Genomic DNA, 18,992 nt, shown 5'->3' on the forward strand with positions numbered 1-18,992 from the left:
CCCTCCACACCACTACTGCCACCGATACCCCCTCCACACCACTACTGCCACCGATACCCCCTCCACACCACTACTGCCACCGATACCCCCTCCACACCACTACTGCCACCGATACCCCCTCCACACCACTACTGCCACCGATACCCCCTCCACACCACTACTGCCACCGATACCCCCTCCACACCACTACTGCCACCGATACCCCCTCCACACCACTGCTGCCACCGATACCCCCCCCGCACCACCACTGCTGCCACCGATACCCCCCCCGCACCACCACTGCTGCCACCGATACCCCCCCCGCACCACCACTGCTGCCACTGATACCCCCCGCACCACCACTGCTGCACTGATACCCCCCGCACCACCACTGCTGCACTGATACCCCCTTCACTGCTGCCACTGATACCCCCACACCACCACTGCTGCCACTGATACCCCCACACCACCACTGCTGCCACTGATACCCCCACACCACCACTGCTGCCACTGATACCCCCACACCACCACTGCTGCCACTGATACCCCCACACCACCACTGCTGCCACTGATACCCCTACACACCACCACCACTGCCACGATACCCCCCACACCACCACTGATACCCCCACACACCACCACAACTGCCACTGATACCCCCACACACCACCACCACCACCACTAATACCCCCCAAACCACCACAACCACTGATCCACCCCATGATGACCACTACTGTCACTGATCCACCCCACCATGACCGCTGCTGCCACTGATCCCATCCTGCAACCACCATCCTTGCCACTGATACCATTCCCCTCCCCCCCAACGACCACCCTCACCACAGATCCCATCCTCCCACCATCACTGTCACTCATCCCATTCCATCCCCCTCCACCCCCCCAACCATCACCCTTTCCACTGATCTCATTCCCACCTCCACATCTGCCATTCATCCCATTCAACCCCCCTATCACTGATCCCACCCCCCCAACCACAACCCTTTGCCACTGATGCCACCCCCCCTCACCACTGACACTCATCCCATTCCCCCACCACCACCGCTACTACTGATCCCATCCCCACCAAACCACCACCGCTGCCACTGATTCCATCCTCCCCACCTCTGCCACTCATCCCATCCCCCACCACGGATGCCACTGATCCTATCCCTCCTCAACCACCACTGCTGTCAATAATCCCACTACCACCACTGCCACTCATCCCAGGGGCGTAACTACAGGGGTCACAATTGCCCATGAACACCTGGATGGGGGCAGGGGGCATTTAGAGGAACAAATCCCCTCAATTTTTCTACTGTGGCCACTAAAAGTCTGCTTCTCCTCCTGTCTCTCTGATGGGCATTAAGTGACTGCAGGAGGAAAATGGAGGGGATTTGTTCCCCCTGCTATCCAGGTCCTGCTACCCCTGGGATCAGTGGGAAGAGCCCTGGCTGGAGGTCAGGGGGGCCCTCCATGGTTTCTTGCACCGGGGCCCTGGAGGTTCTAGTTACGCCACTGATAAATGTATCAATACATCAAAGTATGTACTCTATAAATACAATACAATAATTCTTATAACAAAATGTTGAACAAGCTTATGTAAATTTCTGGGGACACATCAACCACATATGGTAGCCAATCCTGGCAATGAGTGATAATCTTGTACTGGAGTCTATATTAAATGTGCAATAATGAATAATTAAGTGCAAGCAAAGTATGGAAAGTCATCTTTGTGCAAAATACAGGATTGCTCTCTTATATAAAATTTGGAATTACATTTTTATAGTAAAATCGTACAGTAAAATCCTTTTCTCTGTAGTTCACTGACTGACATAGCTCCTTTATTCTTGACCACTGGGTTGTTACGCCACCTTCAGGAGAGGACTAGGCAAAAAAAAAAAAAAAAAAAAAAAACACACACACACAACAGAACTTTCTAGTTCCGCCCAAGGGGCTGCTCCTTCAGTAACAATCCTCCAGCCTGCTTCCTGCAGCCTCGGTACGTCAACATGCAGTATAACGTAAAATAATAAGAGGGGAGGGTGCTGTGTCAGTCAGTGAACTACAGAGAAAAGGATTTTAAAGGAGAGTACAAAAATCCTATTTTCTCTTACGTTCACTGACTGACACAGCTCCTTTATTCTTGACCATTGGGACGTCCCCAAGCAGTATCATAACGAGGGGTGGGAAACAGCATAAAAGAACTTCACCCACAAACAGAAGTGCTCCCTAACAAGGGAGTCACCACCTTATCGAACCGCATCAGAACTTGTGGCAACAATGCAACAGTGCATTATACTCAAAAGTAACTGCATTTTCTTTAAAACAGAAAAAGTAGTGCAGAATTGCAACATTACACGGCCGCCCGCAAACTCGCGGCCAAGCAGGCATCGGACGATACGCTTACATCCACTCTGTAGAATTTGGCAAAAGTGTGAAGACGACTAAATCGTCTTACGCCAGAGCGACTGACACTCAATGTCGGAAGCCCGAGAGGCCCCATTGTCCTGGTGGAATGGGCCATGGTAGCAAAGGGGGGCACCTGCCCCTTCAAGCCTGTACCACATCTGTCCGACCCACCCGAAAATGGTGATCGACTAGACCGCTATACCTCTTTTTCGGACCAGCTACCAAAACTAACAGAGATCGAACTCCAGAAGGGGAGCCACGGCAGACAAATATATCCTTATAGCCCTGATCGTGTCCAGGGAATGGAGGGCCACCTCTTAGGATGTGTCAATTTAGGACACAGAGATGGTAACACAATATCATTGATGTGGAACGCCGAAACCACCTTCAGCAGAAAGGAAGGTTGCGAACACAACATAGTTGAGATCACCGAGTCTGATAGGCCTCGGTACCTTAGCATCTGGCTCTCAACAGCCATGCCGTTAAAACAAGATGGAGAATCGGACTTTGACACAGAAGGTCCTCTCGCAACAGCAGTCGCCAGGGATTCTTCGCAACCAGACATACTAGGTCGGCACATTAGGGATGACGAGGCCATTCCGGGGCATTAGTATTACTGGAACCCCCTCAGCCTCCACTCTGCGGAGCTTTTGCGGGGGAAAGTCGCAGACCAGTCGGTACTGATCCCATGGAGCCACTAGTGCGATTGATGCGTCCACCCAAGGATCTCTTATCCTGGATATGAATCTCGGCCCTACCGGTTGAGGCAGGAAGCCAGAAGATCTACATCTGGCACAATAGCCTGAACATGTCTGGATGCAATGCCCAGTCTCCTGGGTCCAACATCTGGAGACTTAGGTAGTTCGCCTGCCAGTTTCTTCCTCCCGGGATGTAATGGCCGACAAGGCCAGTATCTTTCGCTCTGTCCACTGAAGGATGTGAGCGACCTCCCGTGCTGCAGCCGAGCTACTTGTCCAGCCTCCTTGATGGTTGACATATGCCACCGCCATGGCGTTGTCTGACTGGATCCTGATCGTACGCCCTTGTATTCTCATTGACTACGTGGGAGGCAAACCTGATCGCTCGGAGTTCGAGCATATTGATCGGCAACTTGGGTTCCTCACCCGATCAGAGACGCTGGGTCTGCTGTACTCCCAGTACTCCACCCCAGCCGGTCAGGCTGGCATCTGTTGTGATCACAGCCCAATGCAGAGGTAGGAATGACTTCCCGGACAGAAGTGCCGGGGACCTCAGCCACCAGAGCAGGGAGTACCGGACCGCCATGGGTTTTGGGGCCTAAAAATATCCGTTGCGGTCGCCCCCATTCCTGTAAAAGAACTTATCGAATAAGTCAGATACGGAAAAACCTTAGGTGTATGGGCTGGCTTACAGGACCCAAAAGGGACCGCTACCTCAGCAGAGGAATCTGCGGTGTCCTGAATTTTCAGGGTATCGCGGCACAGCTGTGATAAGTGCTCCAACAAGCGATTTGTTGTGCGTGGACGTGGACAGGACTCATCCTCACTGTCAGAACAGTCCTTGTCAGCATCATCTGAAACAGAGCAGGGTTCACCAGCCTCAGCGGGGCCAGAGTCTGCATCAGAGCTCTCCCTGGAGGACGGGGTTAGGGGCCGCTTTTTACTGCCTTTGCGCCCACGCACCGCCTCCATCTTGGCAACTAACGTGTTAAGGACCGCCAATGAGCTTCCAGAGGCACTGCAATGTCTGCAGGCTAACCAACTGCAATTGCTTGGATTTCGGTGGAGGAAACACCAGTTTCTGAAGCCATTCTGACCCTACTCTGTCTGCCACCTGTTGGGGACTTAGGACAGTGATGATCCTACCTTCCTAACTGCTGCAGGTTGAGAGGCCCCCCACTGCAGGACTCACCACCCTGACCGAGTTCTGCGCTGTCCAGCTAGGTGTGCATGTGTCCTGTGTCAGCTCCCAGATGCTTGAGAGAAAACCACGCGGTGCAACTCAGGGAATAGTGCTGAGCATGAAAAACATGTTTAGGCTACAACAAAATAGCTGCCGAGCATCTAGTATAAAAGAAGGACATAATCACAGGGATCACAGGGAAAATGGTCGACAAACTAAAAATGGCTCCCTGGTCACACCAAAAATGGCCACCAAGCACTGTATACAGAGAGGGACAGTGAAACCAGTGAAACACCACTCAGCAGCCCATGCACACTGTGATGCAGACATCAGTAGCCCAGTCATATGTGTGCCCCAGAGCATTACGCTCACCAGGCAACCCCTGGAGCCTGAGGAGCATGTCATGGCCGACCCAGCGTGTAGCTTTGGTCTGCAAACACTCTCTGGCCAGGCTGGGGAGACTACAAGGATAAGGGGTATCCAGCCTGTCACCCAGCCGGCTGTGATAGCAGATCACAGGATCATAATCTTGTGCAAAAGGCAAACGTCTGCAGAAAAAAATCCACGGACCGATGGGCCCGTAGGGTTCCTAGGTCCTTCTGCTTCACTAGGCAGGAAAAAAAAACTGAGGCTGCAGGAAGCAGGCTGGAGGGTTGTTACTGAAGAGACTGCCCCTTGGGTGGAAACTAGAAAGTTCTGTTTTTTGTACATGTTAACATGTTCTGCTTATTCCTCTCCTGAAGGTGGCGTAACAACCCAATGGTCAAGAATAAAGGAGCTGTGTCAGTCAGTGTACGCAAGAGAAAAAAGGGGAATAGACAAAGTTGTGGTGGATGTGGGTGACTGGCCTCAACAAAGCTTATGTGAATCTTCAAATTTGACTTGAATTATAAAATACCATAAAAAAAAATTAAAAAAGGGTTATCCATTTGTTAACATACCCTCCTCCAATACTGACTTCTGGGGGTGATTTGGTGTAATCTGAAGTGTCCATATCCAGGATTGCTTTACGGTCTTCTATTACACGCTGTGAAAAGCAAAGGGAAACACATTTTCCTTGATGTAAATAGGTTCAATTTACAGACTCATCTAAAATAGCCACTTTAAAGTTGAACACCAACTAAAACTACTTTTTTCTCATTTTGGAGTACGAGTTATAAACTCAGGTCAGGTTTCTACTGTCCATTTCAATAAAATAAGATCTGGCCTCACCATTTTTTTAAGATATCTATGCCCAATGAAACAAGTTAGGACAAACATGAGGGTCCCCACCAAGGTCACCTGCTCTGGTGATAGCGATCGAAGGTGGGATCGCCTCTAAAATTAGGGAGAATTGCAGTTACTTAAAAATTCATGTCTCTGAAAAAAGGGTGTAAGGGGGAATCCAGGTGACCCTACTGGAGTATTTTCCAATGGGGGTCACCTGTTCTGGTGACAGCAGTCAAAGGCGGAATTTCCTCTCACATTGGGGAGAATTCCAGTTACTTCCCGTCATGTCTCTGGAGCAGAGAACGAGGGGGAAATCTCCCCAATGAGGACACAGGAATAAAACCTGCCAGAGCGTTTCCCAACCTTATGCAAAACGCACGAAAAAAAAAAAAAAAATAAATAAAAAGTTGTCTGACGTTCTATTTTAAACTACCCACAAAAAAAAAAAAAAAAGTCAGTCTTAGAAATGTTTATTCCAAGAAGAATTTACAGCATCTTGCAGTACGTAAGTAAAAGGGTTTGTCATTAAATAATTTCCTATGGAACCACTTAGATCCCTCTGGCCAGCTCCCAAATACCTGAAAGTGACCGCACATGTGCCCGTTTTTTTTTTTTGTAAATGCTGGCTTGGAAGAGGGCATTCATGCACAGTTAATTTCACCTTTATAATTTAGTAAAAACGGTGACAATCCTGATGGAACTCTGGAATACATGCAAACAGCAATTCAATAAATTCCTCTCAAGAAATGGGATTTTATTAGTGTGCACTAATAAAAGGAGATGCACAGGACAAACAATGGTCTCTTTTCAGGTAAAAGATTGTTTCCCTAGTGTTGTATTATTTATAACCAGTGCTTAAGGCACACTAGTAGTAATTCTATCCTAACATCTGCTACTGGAACCAAACAAGGTTACCGGCAATTAGAAATAGAAGAAAGATCCCATTCTGCAGAATAGCAGCAGAACATTCTTGCATATCATTTTACATATAAAATGACAATTCTAGGAGAATAAATACTGAATAGCATTGGATAGAGCTGGGGTCCTGATGTTTGCAGCCAGGGTACTACCATTTAATTTACATGTTCTCCCTGTGTTAGAGTTTCCTCAAACTGCCACAAAGGAATCATTGGACAAATAGGCAGGACTACACAGGCCCTGTAGCACAAGATCAAATGGTCTTGCACAATGTATGGAAAACAGTGCCAGGCATCTGTTATGATCATGTAACACGTGAGAATCTAATTATATTACCCCCAGCTGAACAGGGAAACATATCAAGGCTCAAATCGACTGAACTGTTCACCATGGCAAATATGGCAGGATAGAGAAGTACATCTTTATAAACTCTTAATGCCACTTACATGCGACCAGACTTTCCGGCAGACTAGGTCCGATGGTCTTCCAGACGGACTCTTGCGGAGTTCCGACGGACTTTGCGAACGAACAGACTTGGCCACACACGAACGGACTAAGTCCGTTCGTTTTGAACACGATGACGTAAGATGGGACTAAAAAATAAATAAAAAAAAAAAAAAAAAAAGGGGGGGGGGGGAATAAGTTGAATAGCGAGTAGCTATATAGCCAATAGCTTCACTTGTGTCGTATTTTGGTCCATTGGACCAGCATTCAGATGAGCAGTTTTCCCGATAGGAATTGAGTCCGTCGGACAGATTTGAATCATGTTCTATTTCTAGGTCCATCAGATTCGCCCACACACGATCGGATTCTGTCGGAACCTAGTCTGCCAGAACGTCCGGTCGTGTATACGCGTCATCACTGCTTTTAGAATAAATGTGACCCAAACACCAGCCATTTTCTAATGGACAGATGTCTTTTTGCTAATCACAGACTCAAAAGTTGGAATTAAAAGCCCATTTCCAGGCACCAGCTGTAATAGTGTTGCATTTAAGTAATTGTTTAACTCTGCAGTGTAATAGTTTTTTTTTTTTTTGTTTTTTTTTTACAAATTTTGCTCTTCAGTCCAGATATTTCCCACCATTCGTTGTCCTCTGTCTGATGGCCAACATTCACACATACTGTATGTGCAGCTTATGCAGACATTAAAAGGCCCACATATAAGTTAAATGGTCGGCAAGAAGGTAATGATTTCGTTACTTTGTTCATCCCTCCTACATAAGCAAGTTTCTTGCCAATACAGTTGCATGCAGTACAGTTGATTCGCTTCCACGTTCTCTTTTATATAATCTTTAATTAATAGACAAGGAGGGGTTTAAGACCCCTTTCACACTGCAGCGGCGCTAAAGCCCCAGTCATTTTTGCTGTGCTTAGCAGTGTTCTATCGGGGCCTCTTTTTCAGACTTGGTGTTTTCATGTTTAAAACTGTTTTTTTTGCTAGAAAATTACTTAGAACTCCCAAACATTTTATATTGTTTTTTTTCTAACACCCTAGAGAATAAAATGGCGGTCATTGAAATACTTTTTTTTTACACCGTATTTGTGCAGCGGTCTTACAAGCGCACTTTTTTTTGAAAAAATGCACTTTTTTGAATAAAAAAAATAAGACAACAGTAAAATTAGCCCAATTTTTTTTTATATTGTGAAAGATAATGGTATGCCAAGTAAATTGATACCCAACATGTCACGCTTCCAAATTGCGCCCGCTCGTGGAATGGCGTCAAACTTTTAGCCTCAAAAATCTCCATAAGCGACATTTAAAAAAATTCTACAGGTTGCATTTTTTGCGTTACAGAGGAGGTCTAGGGCTAGAATTATCGCTCTCGCTCTACCGATCGCGGCGATACCTCACATGTGTGGTTTGACCACCGTTTTCATATGCGGGCGCTACTCACGTATGCGCCCGCTTCTGTGCGCAAGCTCGTCGTGACGGGGTGTTTTTAAAAAAAAAATTTTTTTTTTCTTATTTATTTTAATTGATTTTATTTATTTTTACACTGTTTTAAAAAAAAATAAAATAAAATGGATCACTTTTATTCCTATTACAAGGAATGTAAACATCCTTTGTAATAGAAAAAAGCATGATAGGTCCTCTTAAATATGAGATCTGGGGGTCAAAAAGTCCTCAGATCTCATATTTGGGCTAAAATGCAAAAAAAAAAAAAAAAAAAAAAAAAAAAAAAAAGAAAATCTGACATTTAAAATAAAAAAATATATATACCTTTAAGAGGTATGGGCGGAAGTGACATTTTGACGTCGCTTCCGCCCTCCTATGGTATAGAGACGAGTGGGGGCCATCTTAGCCTCACTTGTTTCTATGCCCAGCTAGGAAGAGGACCCGATCGCCTCCGCCGCTACCGATGGCTCCGGTAAGCGGCGGAAGGTGCGGGAGGGCGGGTGGCACCTCTCCCGCCGCCGATAGCGGTGATCTCACGGCGAATGCGCCGCGGAGACCACCGTTATCGTACAGCCGACCGCCGCCTGAAGAGATGGATATCTCGGTTGTGGCAGCAGCTGCTGCCGTTACCGAGATATCCCTCTTCAAAAAAAGGACGTACATCCCCGTGAGGCGGTCCACAAGTGGTTAAGGGGGCAATTCTTTCCAGTGACACAAGTCTAAGAAGCATTGTTCCCACTGACGATCACACTAATATATCATGAGTTGCAGATATAGTAGTTTTTTTTTATAAGAGGTTCCCTGAGACCGGAAAGTTATTTCAAGGGTTCCTCTGTGTTGAAAAGGTTGAGAAAGGCTGAGCTGTATACTGGACACATCACAGAAAAATGCACATATTCGCCAGCACACCATAGGTCTTCAAATGATCCATCATTGTTGGCTACGATTCTTGCAGATCTTAAAAACGCTGGCATGTCTGAAACTTTACTTGCTTTGGGAAGAACAATATATGAAAAAAAGGTGAAAATCCTGCCCCGGCTCTTGTATCTTCTGCAGACCCTCCCTCTCCCCAGGACAGATACATCCAACACTTTTTGAGGAACAAAGAAACCATGTTCTGTTATTTCCCCATAAATCTACAGTCTCAAACAGGCTTCAGGAGGTGGAGTACAAATCATTGACCAGATGGTGCAAAGAACCTATGCTGTTGAATAACATCTTCCCAGCTGTATCACCACTATGCTGGCAGTGCGGTCAAGAGCATGGAATGCTATACTATATTTTCTGGCAGTGCCAGCTTATCTGTCCTTTCTGGGAGAAAGTCCAGAACATGATCTTTGAGCTTACAGATCTTCGGCTTGAGGACCACCCCAAGGCCTTTTTATTACATCTGACGGTCTAAATGCCATTTCAAAAAGTCACTCTCTTTTTTTTTCTATTGAAAAAAGCCTATGGCGTGCAAAACACACCCCAAAAAGTCACTGTTGGTCCATTTGATTAATGTGCCTAGGGTCTGTGTAGCACAAAATGGGAAAGTGTACTGTTCCCCCTCGTTGGGCCAATGGTCTGCTGTGATTAGGGAGACCCAATTGATGGAGGAACATACTGCGGCCTAACGGTGAAGGGAGGAACAGCAGCAGAAGACTCTGTTTTATTGAACAGCGTTCTCCTATTCAAGTCTATAAATACTTACCTCGCTTATGGTTAGATCTGGCTGTATCTCGTAGTGACCAGGATCCTCGCAGGAGTAGATGCATCGGAGTGTCCTAGTGTCACATTATATTTACATCACTTTCCCAACTCCCTCTTTTTTACCCTTTTGTCCCTATCTGTCTAATCACTCGCCTTCTTTCTATTTTTGGAAGCCGGCTTCCTCTTAAAAGCCAGTATCCTTTTGGTTTGTTTTGTTATAAAAGATAAAATTGTGGGTCCTCCCGCGCAGACAATTGATGGGCAATATAATTCTGTGCCTAGACTCCCCATATGGTGCTTTACATTGCCCTTTGACTAGCCTATTGTTAGTTATATATCTGTACTTTGGATTTTTTATTTAAGTTATGTTTTTTGGATTCAGGATGTATGGAGTCGTTGATGATCATTGTCCTTATTCAGTATTGTTTGGCTTTGTGGTTGAATACTTTTTTTTTTTTTTAAATATATATTATATACTATTTTTTAAAACACACACACACACACACACACACACACACACACACACACACACACACACACACACACACACACACACACACACACACACACAATTTAAATCTTGAAATCAGGTTGAGAGGTCAAATCGATTCAAAATTTCAGCAAATTTTTTCCACCAGGGCCGGCAATCCCGATTCTGGTGTGTAAAAAAAAAAAAAAAAAAAAAAAAGAAGAAGAAGAAGGGGGTGGTGCTTCGGGCAGGAGTTTTTAGACGAGGCCACGGCTTCGGCCGAGTCTGTGAGGCTAGGCCCAGCTCTAAATATATATAATTTAATTTAGATTATCACACACACACACACACACACACACACACACACACACACACACACACACACACACTTCATACTTTTGACTTTGTATGCAGCCAGAATTAAAATTAAAACGCAACAATCCAAATGAATTTGGAAGTGCAGACTTAGAGCTATAGCTCTAACTGCAGTTGTTCTTTGTGGGTCTTTCGGACCTTAGTTTTGCCTTCAGAAAGTGAAATGCATGCTTAATTGTGTTGAGATCAAGCGACTGACATTGCAGAATATTCCACTTTTCCCTCAAAAGCTCCTGGGTTGCTTTTGCAGTGTGTTTTGGATCATTGTCAATCTGTACTGTGAAGCGCCGTCCAATAAACTTTTCTGCATTTGGCTGAATCTGGGTTGACAGTATATCTCTAAACACTGCAGAATTCATCCGGCTGCTTCAGTCTTCTGTCATATCAATAAACACCAATGACCTAGTGCCACTGGAAGCCATGCATGCCCATGCCATCACACTGCCTCCACCATGTTTTACAGATGTGTGCTTTGGATCATGAACGGTTCCAAGCCTCACTTTTCCACACTTTTTTCTTCCAGTCATTCTGGAACAGAGTAATCTTAGTTTCACCTGTCCAAAGAATGCTTTTCCAGAGCTAATCTGACTGCTTGTTTTTTTTTTAGTTTTTTAAAAAAAAAATTGATGTTTTTTTGGCAAAGTCTAATCTGTTTTTTCTATTCTTCAGGCTTATGAATTTTTTAAATCTTGTGGTAAACCCTCTGTATTTGCTCTCGTGAAGTCTTTTCTTGATTGTAGACTTTAGCAATGATACGTCCACCTCCTGGAGTCTCCTTCACTTGTCTGGATGTTGTGAATAGATTTTTCTTTACCAAAAGAGAGGATCCTGTGATCATCTACCACTCTTGTGTTCCGTAGACGTCCAGGCCTTTTTATACAGTTGAGCTCACCAGTGTGTTCTTTCCTCAGAATGTACCAAACTGTTGATTTGGCCACTCCTAATATTGCTGCTATCTCTATGATGGAGTTGTTTTGTTTTTGAAGCCTTACAATGGCCTGTTTCACTTGCATGGACAGTTCCTTTGAAAGCATGATGTAGCTTTACAGCAATAGATTTCAAATGCAAATACCACACTTCAGACCTTTTACCTGCTTAATTGATCAAGTAATAACAAAAAGGAGTAGCCAACACCTGGCCATGAAACAGCTTTTGATTCAATTGTCCCATTACTTTTGTTCCCTTGAAAAAAAGAGGGATGGCTATTCTTAAGAGCTGTAATTTCTAAACCCTTTTTTCGATTTGTATGTACATACATACACACACACACACACACACACACACACACACACACACACACAACCACTTTAATACCGTGTATTGCCCCCTTTAACATCAATGGCAGCTTGAAGTCGTTTGTGTTATTTGTGGATGAGGCCCTTTATCTTCTCAGATGGTAAAGCTGCCCATTCCTCTTGGCTAAAAGCCTCCAGTTCCTGTAAATTCTTGGGCTGTCTTGCATGAACTGCACGTTTGAGATCTCCCCAGAGTCCTTCAATGATATGGAGGTCAGGAGACTGAGAATGCCACTCCAGAACTTTCACTTTATTCTGCTGTAGCCAGACAGGTTGGCTTGGCCTTGTGTTTTGGATTGTTGTCATGTTGAAATGTCCAAGTATGTCCCATGTGCAGCTTCCTAGCTGATGAATGCAAATGTTCCTTCAGTATTTTTTGATAACATACTGCATTTATCTTGCCAACAATTTTGACCAAATTGCTTGTGCCTTTGTATCTCACACATCCCCAAAACATCAGCAATCCACCTCCGTACTTTTCATCATAGGCCTCGTTAACTCCTCTCCAAATTTAGCGTTTATGGTATTGGCCAAAAAGCTAAAGATTTTGGACTCATTATTCCAAATGACTGCCAGAAGGTTTGAGGCTTGTCTCTGTGCTGTTTTGTGTTTTTTAAGCAGGATACTTTGTTGCATTTGCATAGTAATGGCTTTCTTCTGGCGACTCGACCTTGCCGCCCATCTTTCTTTAAGTGCCTCCTTATTGTGCATCATGAAACAGCCATACCGCATGTTTTCAGAGAGTCCGATATTTTTCACCTAAAGTTATTTGTGGGTTTTTCTTTGCATCCCGAACAATCTTCATTGCAGTTGTGGCTTACATTTTAGTTGGTCTACCTGACCGTGGTTTGATTTCAACAGAACCCCTAATTTTCCACTTCTTGATTAGAGTTTGAACACTGCTGATTGGCATTCTCAATTCCAATATGTTTTTTTTTTTTTTTTGCAAAATCATTTTTATTGTTTTTTTTTTTTTTAATAGCATAGAAAATTGCCCACACATGGGCCAGCAGTACCCACACAAGGGCAAAATCTCAGATGGGGCTACAAACCGCAGCAAGACACATCAGGTAACACAACATATTCGGTCTTCCTCTGAAGCAACAATAGGCCTCAACCAGGCAGACCGAAGAAAAAAAAAAACTAACTTATCTAAACCTCAATGTGGGGAGAGGTTAAAAGCAGGAGGATCTGTGCTCAAAAGCATAAGTGCAGGATATCATAACATAGAAATACATGTAGTACCTGGGTCAGTCTATTACCATATCATAACCTTAATATTGGTCGAAGGGTTAATCCAGGGGTTGACAAATTTGCTTGGAATCTAGGAGCCAGCTTAAAAAGTTAGGAGCCAGGTCCGTGACGGCGATCCGGACCTGTCCCTGGCCTGACATGGAGACGAGTGAGGGGAAGATAGCAGCGCCGTCGTCGCCCCCCCGTCTCCAAGTCATTGCCCATAGCTCTTAGAGGGACATTTTATTTATTTTTTTCGAATGACAATTTTTTTTTCAATTGCATTTTAGTGTAAATATGAGATCCGAGGTCTCTCTGACCCCAGATCTCATATTAAAGAGGACCTGTCATGCTTTTTCTATTACAAGGGATTTTTACATTCCTTGTAATAAGAATAAAAGTGACACAACATTTTTTTTAAAAGAACAGTGGAAAAAAAAAAAAAAAGTTAAAATAAGAAGAAAAAATAATAATTTTTAAACGCGCCCTGTCCTGCCCGCATATAAAATCGGTGTTCGAACCACACATAGGAGGTAGCGCCGTGATCGGTAGAGCGAGAGCAATAATTCTAGCCCCAGACCTCCTCTAACTCAAAACGTGCAACCTGTAGAATTTTTTTAAACGTCGCCTATGGAGATTTTAAAGGGTAAAAGTTTGTCGCCATTCCATGAGCGGGTGCAATTTTGAAGCGTGACATGTTGGGTATCAATTTACTCGGCGTAACATTATCTTTCACAATATAAAAAATAATTGGGCTAACTTTACTGTTGTCTTATTTTTTTATTAACTAAATTATTTTTCCCAACAAAAGTGCGCTTGTAAGTCCGCTGCACAAATACGGTGTGACAGACAGTATTGCAACAACCACCATTTTATTCTCTAGGGTGTTAGAATAAAAAATATATATAATATTTAGGGGGTTCTAAATAAAGGGAAGAAGAGGCATGTAATATAAAACACTCAGAGGAAGCTTCATTAGCATTGCTGGTTTGTCATACCAACGGCGACCACAAGAGGGCGCCAGATTCCATAAGGAATCATAGGACCGCAGAAGGCCTCAAAGCCGCGGCCTAAATTTTCGGCCGCCGGCGGAACGGCCCGACGCGATCACGCTGGGGGGGTCCACAGAGACAGGATACCCCCAGCTGTGCTGCCCCAGGCGTGAGGTCGCTATTTCTAGTCGCCAATGCGACCTGGCGCCCGGGTTTTGTCGAGCCCTGGGTTAATCACTGCATCAGTCGCGCTAGTGCTATCGTCCACACCTTCCCAAATTTATGTGGGCAACCCCTGCCCTCATAGGTGGCTCTATAAAGGGGCAAACTGGCATTCACTAGACCCTTCCAGAACTTGACAGAGGGGGGGGGAGATGATTTCTTCCAATTCATCGTGATGGCCTTACGTGCATAGTATAGTAATAAGGATATGAGTATTTTCCTAGCTCTGTGGATTAACATCTGTTCCACAAGCCACAGCAGACAATATTTAGGATCATAAGGAATACTAGTCTTAGTGATTTTAGCTATCACCTGGAGAACTTCCTTCCAGTAATGTCCAATTGCTGGGCAAGCCCAGAAAATGTGAAAGAAGTCCCCTGGCTGATACGAGCATCTACAGCACACCGGGGAATGTGTGGACGACATCTGGTGCAGTCTGTGGGGTGTGTAGTGAGCTATGTATAATTTTATACTGAACTAGTTTGTCCCTGGCTGAGACCAGAGGAGAGAATGGGAACCCCCAATTCTCCCTCCAGTCATCGTCATCTAGCTCCGGTATGTTCCCCACCCATTTCCTGCGGAGGGAGGACAGTTCAGGGATGGCAGCAACCAACAGGGACCCGTAAATCTGAGAAGTGGGTTACTCCAAGTCCTTCACCCGAAGGGTGGACTCAAGCGCCGAGTATTCCATTATGACTGGTTGACCTAAGAACTGACATCTATAAGCATGGGCGATCTGGAGATACCTGAAATGAGCACGTACCGCCACGTTAAACTTTGTACACAATACATGAAAGGAAGCAAGCTCCCCATTGGTGATAACATGCTCCAGAGTCAGTATTTTGTGTCTGGCCCAGGCCTGTGGATCCGGGATAGTGGTGAACTGTGGTAGGTTAGGATTCAGCCATGGGGGGTGTGAGGAGACCAGGGGTTCGGCAAAGATGCTATCAGTGCCTCTCCCACCTTCCACGCCCTCATAGACGGGGTGAGGCAATGAGGTGTTTTTGGCCCCCTGAATATCAACCCCTTCAAGGCCTCCAGAGACCCCACTATAGCCGCCTCCAACACCGTAGCAGAATTTGTCAGATCTGGCTGCAACCACCAGTGGACGGTTACAAGCTGAGTGGCCAAGAAGAATTTGTGGCAGTCCGGAAGGGCCAAGCCCCCACTGTCCAAAGGCCTGGTCAGAGGGGTATACTTGAAACTAGGTGTTCCAGATAACCCAAATAAATGAAAGGAAAAAGTTGTTTAAGAGAATTAAAGAAGGTTTTATCCAGCCACTGTGGGGAGTTCCTAAATATGTATGTTAGTTTGGGGAGGACTTTCATTTTTAGAAGGTTAATGCGCCCAATGAGGGAGAGGGGAAGATTGCCCCACGCCCTTAGTTTGGATTTAATCCCTATCAAAACAGGTTCAAGGTTAAGCCAGACAAAATCCCTGCTCTCCCTTGAAATAATGATACCTAAATAGGTAAACCTATCTACCCATTGAAGCGGGGTAGAGGGGAGGCGAGGAGGACCTGGCCTCCTCGTCCACCGGGAAAACCCAAAACTTATGCCAATTCACCCTTAACCTGCTGAAGGCGGAAAAATCTTCAACGATTCCAAGTGCGCCCCGCAAGGAGTCACCAGCATCGTTAAAAAAAAAAAAAAAAAAAAAAGCAATAAATCATCCGCGTAGAGAGCCACTCTCTCCTCCAGCCAGCCCACCCTAAGTCCACGGATCTCAACCGAGCATCTGAGGCCCTCCGCATTCCAATATGTTTTTATATCCCTTTTCCTGTTTTATACAGTTCAACTACCTTTTCCTGCAGATCCTTTGACAATTATTTTGCTTTCCCCATGACTCAGAATCCAGAAATGTCAGTGCAGCACTGGATGAAAGATGCAAAGGTCTGTCAGGAGTCTAGAAACTCATTGACCTTTTATACACACACACACACACGCACACACTAATTACAAGCAAACAGATCACAGGTGGGGAGGGTTATTTGTAATAGCCATTCAAATACCTTTGTGTCAACTTGTGTGCATGCTATCAGGTCAAAATCACCAGGGTATGTAAACAAACAAAAAACAGCTGTCAGCCTTCCAAATTTATCACAACATTGTCAGCGCTGGGAGATAACTATAAACAAAGTATCTTGTAGTTCTTTTAGGAATGAATTTCGGTATGTAAATGAGGTCAGTTTAACCACTTAACCTATTAGGCTCATCACCGTACGTAACTATGTACATTGGTTCATGTAATAGATACAGTGGGCAAGCGCACAATGCTGGAGCCGATGCGCATGACCGGCGGCCAGGATGCCCGCCAGCCACCCGCGATCACGCCACAGAGAGCCAGAATGGGGATTTGTCAATGTAGACAAACAGATCCCCATTCTGCCAGGGGAGTAAAGAGATCATCTGTTCCTAGTGATCAGGAAAAGCGATCTCTCTCCTCCTCCAGTCAGTACACTCCCCCCAGTTAGAAACAGCTCCCAGGGAACACATTTAACCCCCTGAACACCACTAGTGTTAACCCCTTCCCTGACAGTGCCATTTATACAATAATCAGTGCATTTTTATAGTACTGATCGCTGTATAAATGTCACTGGTCACAAAAAAATAAATAAATAAAATAAAAAAGGGTCCGATTTGTCTGCCAGAATGTTGCAGTCCCGCAAAAAAAAAAAAAAACTTGTTGCTTACAAGTTAAAATGGCGGTTGTTGCAAAATTTTATGTCACACTGTATTTTCTCAACGGTCTTGCAAACACATTTTTTTGGGGAAAAAAAAGTACACTTTAACAAATAAAAAACTAAACAGTAAAGTTAGCCAAATTTTTTTGTATAATGTGAAAATGACGTTACGCTGCGAAAATCATGAGAGAATCGTGATCTTTATTAAAATTTAAAAAGAAACACAAACATTCAGTCTTTTTTCATTTGTTTAGCAAAAAAAATAAATAAAAAAAAAAACACACCAGTGGTGATTAATACCACCAAAAAAGCTGTTTCAAAAAAAAAAAAAAACTATAAAAATGTAATATGGGTACAGTGTTGAATGACTACGCAATTGTCATTCAAAGTGTGACAGCACTGAAAGCTGAAAAATGGCCTTGGCAGGAAGGGGGGGTAAAAGGGCCCAGTAGACAAGTGATCAGACCAAACCCCAGCTCTTCACTAATAGAAATCAGTGCCATTGCAGCCGACTCATATAGCAGTGCCTACACCACTGACTGCTGGGTTTCAGGGGCCACAAAAGAAGTACCAAAGGACCGCATGTGACCCTCAAGCTCCAGGTAGAACACCAGGCCACTAAACTAAGCATTGACAAGAATGATAAGAGGTGGCATTGTTATGAAGGGTACTTTGTGTGGCACTGTTGTATGTGTAGTATGACCAGGGTTGGCAACCGCCAGTAAATTTAGGAACAGTTTGCAAAAATCTGTGATATTTTTTACAATGGGCTATAAATATTAGGGGCTGAAAAATGGAATTACGTACCGGTAATGTCCTTTTCCAGGAGTCTTTCAGGACAGCCACCTTTGAGAGACACTGGCTCCTCCCCTCTTAGGAAACACCGCCTTCATTTTCATGATTTAAGCCTCCTCCTCCCTTCGTTCCTCAGTTCTTCCAGAGTACCTCCGGCCAACTGGGGAGACACAAGAACACGTCAAATAAACAAACCTTTAAGTCTTACCTGACGGCCTCATGTAATGAGTTCCCGATGATCTGCAAAAAACTTGGGTGGGAACCGGTGCTGTCCTGAAAGACTCCTGGAAAAGGACATTACCGGTACGTAATTCCATTTTTCCCCAATCGTCTTTCAGGACAGCCACCTTTGAGAGGATAAGCGAGTACCCTGTCTTAGGGTGGGACCTACTGCTTGCAGCACCTTGTGACCAAAGGGATTGGTCTTTGGCTGAGAGAAGATCCAATCTATAGCGCTTCACGAACGTAGAAAACTTGAACCACGTTGCGGCTCTACAGATCTGTTCAGGAGACACACCAGCCCACATTGTCTGCGGAGTTGCCGCTGTCCTGGCTGAGTGTGCTTTAATTCTAACTGGAGGCTTTAATACCCCAACCGCGCAAGTCTGCCCAATGGCTGACCTTAATCATCTGGTTAGCGTACGTCTAAAGGCTTTGGAACCCTTCCTAGCCCCTGGAAGTAACACCAAAGGTAAATCAGACTTCCTGAACTGGCTTTGTGTAACCAAAATAATGAAGGACACGTCCAAGAAGATGTGTTCCTGTTCGCTCACTGGTTTTGAACGAAAAATAGGCAGCATAATCTCTCGGACTCTCTGAGGATTAGAGACTACCATTAGGTAAAAAGGCCAGAATGATCTTAAAAACTGAATGGTCTGGAAAGGGAGTGCCTTAACAGAAAGGGTTTCGAGTTTACTCACTTTCCTTGCCGCAGTGATCGCCA

General features: G+C 44.8%; 1 protein-coding gene across 6 annotated transcripts in view; it reads right to left on the bottom strand.

The window, feature by feature from the left end:
• The window catches only part of MPHOSPH9 (M-phase phosphoprotein 9), a 176,651-nt gene that overhangs the window by 146,236 nt on the left and 11,423 nt on the right, over window positions 1-18,992 (bottom strand). For 5 of the 6 annotated variants that reach the window (XM_077461900.1, XM_077461903.1, XM_077461902.1 and 2 more), the window contains one exon: window positions 5,211-5,296. The exons of the other annotated variant lie outside the window; for it this stretch is intronic. In XM_077461900.1, the coding sequence (XP_077318026.1) occupies window positions 5,211-5,296 (86 nt within the window). The remainder of the gene's footprint in view (window positions 1-5,210; window positions 5,297-18,992) is intronic. 6 annotated transcript variants of the gene reach the window in all.

The sequence above is a fragment of the Lithobates pipiens genome, unplaced genomic scaffold (genome assembly GCF_037356315.1).
Source record: "Lithobates pipiens isolate NorthernLeopardFrog02 unplaced genomic scaffold, aLitPip1_a1.2 Scaffold_3, whole genome shotgun sequence".
NCBI classification, from domain to species: Eukaryota; Metazoa; Chordata; class Amphibia; order Anura; family Ranidae; genus Lithobates; species Lithobates pipiens.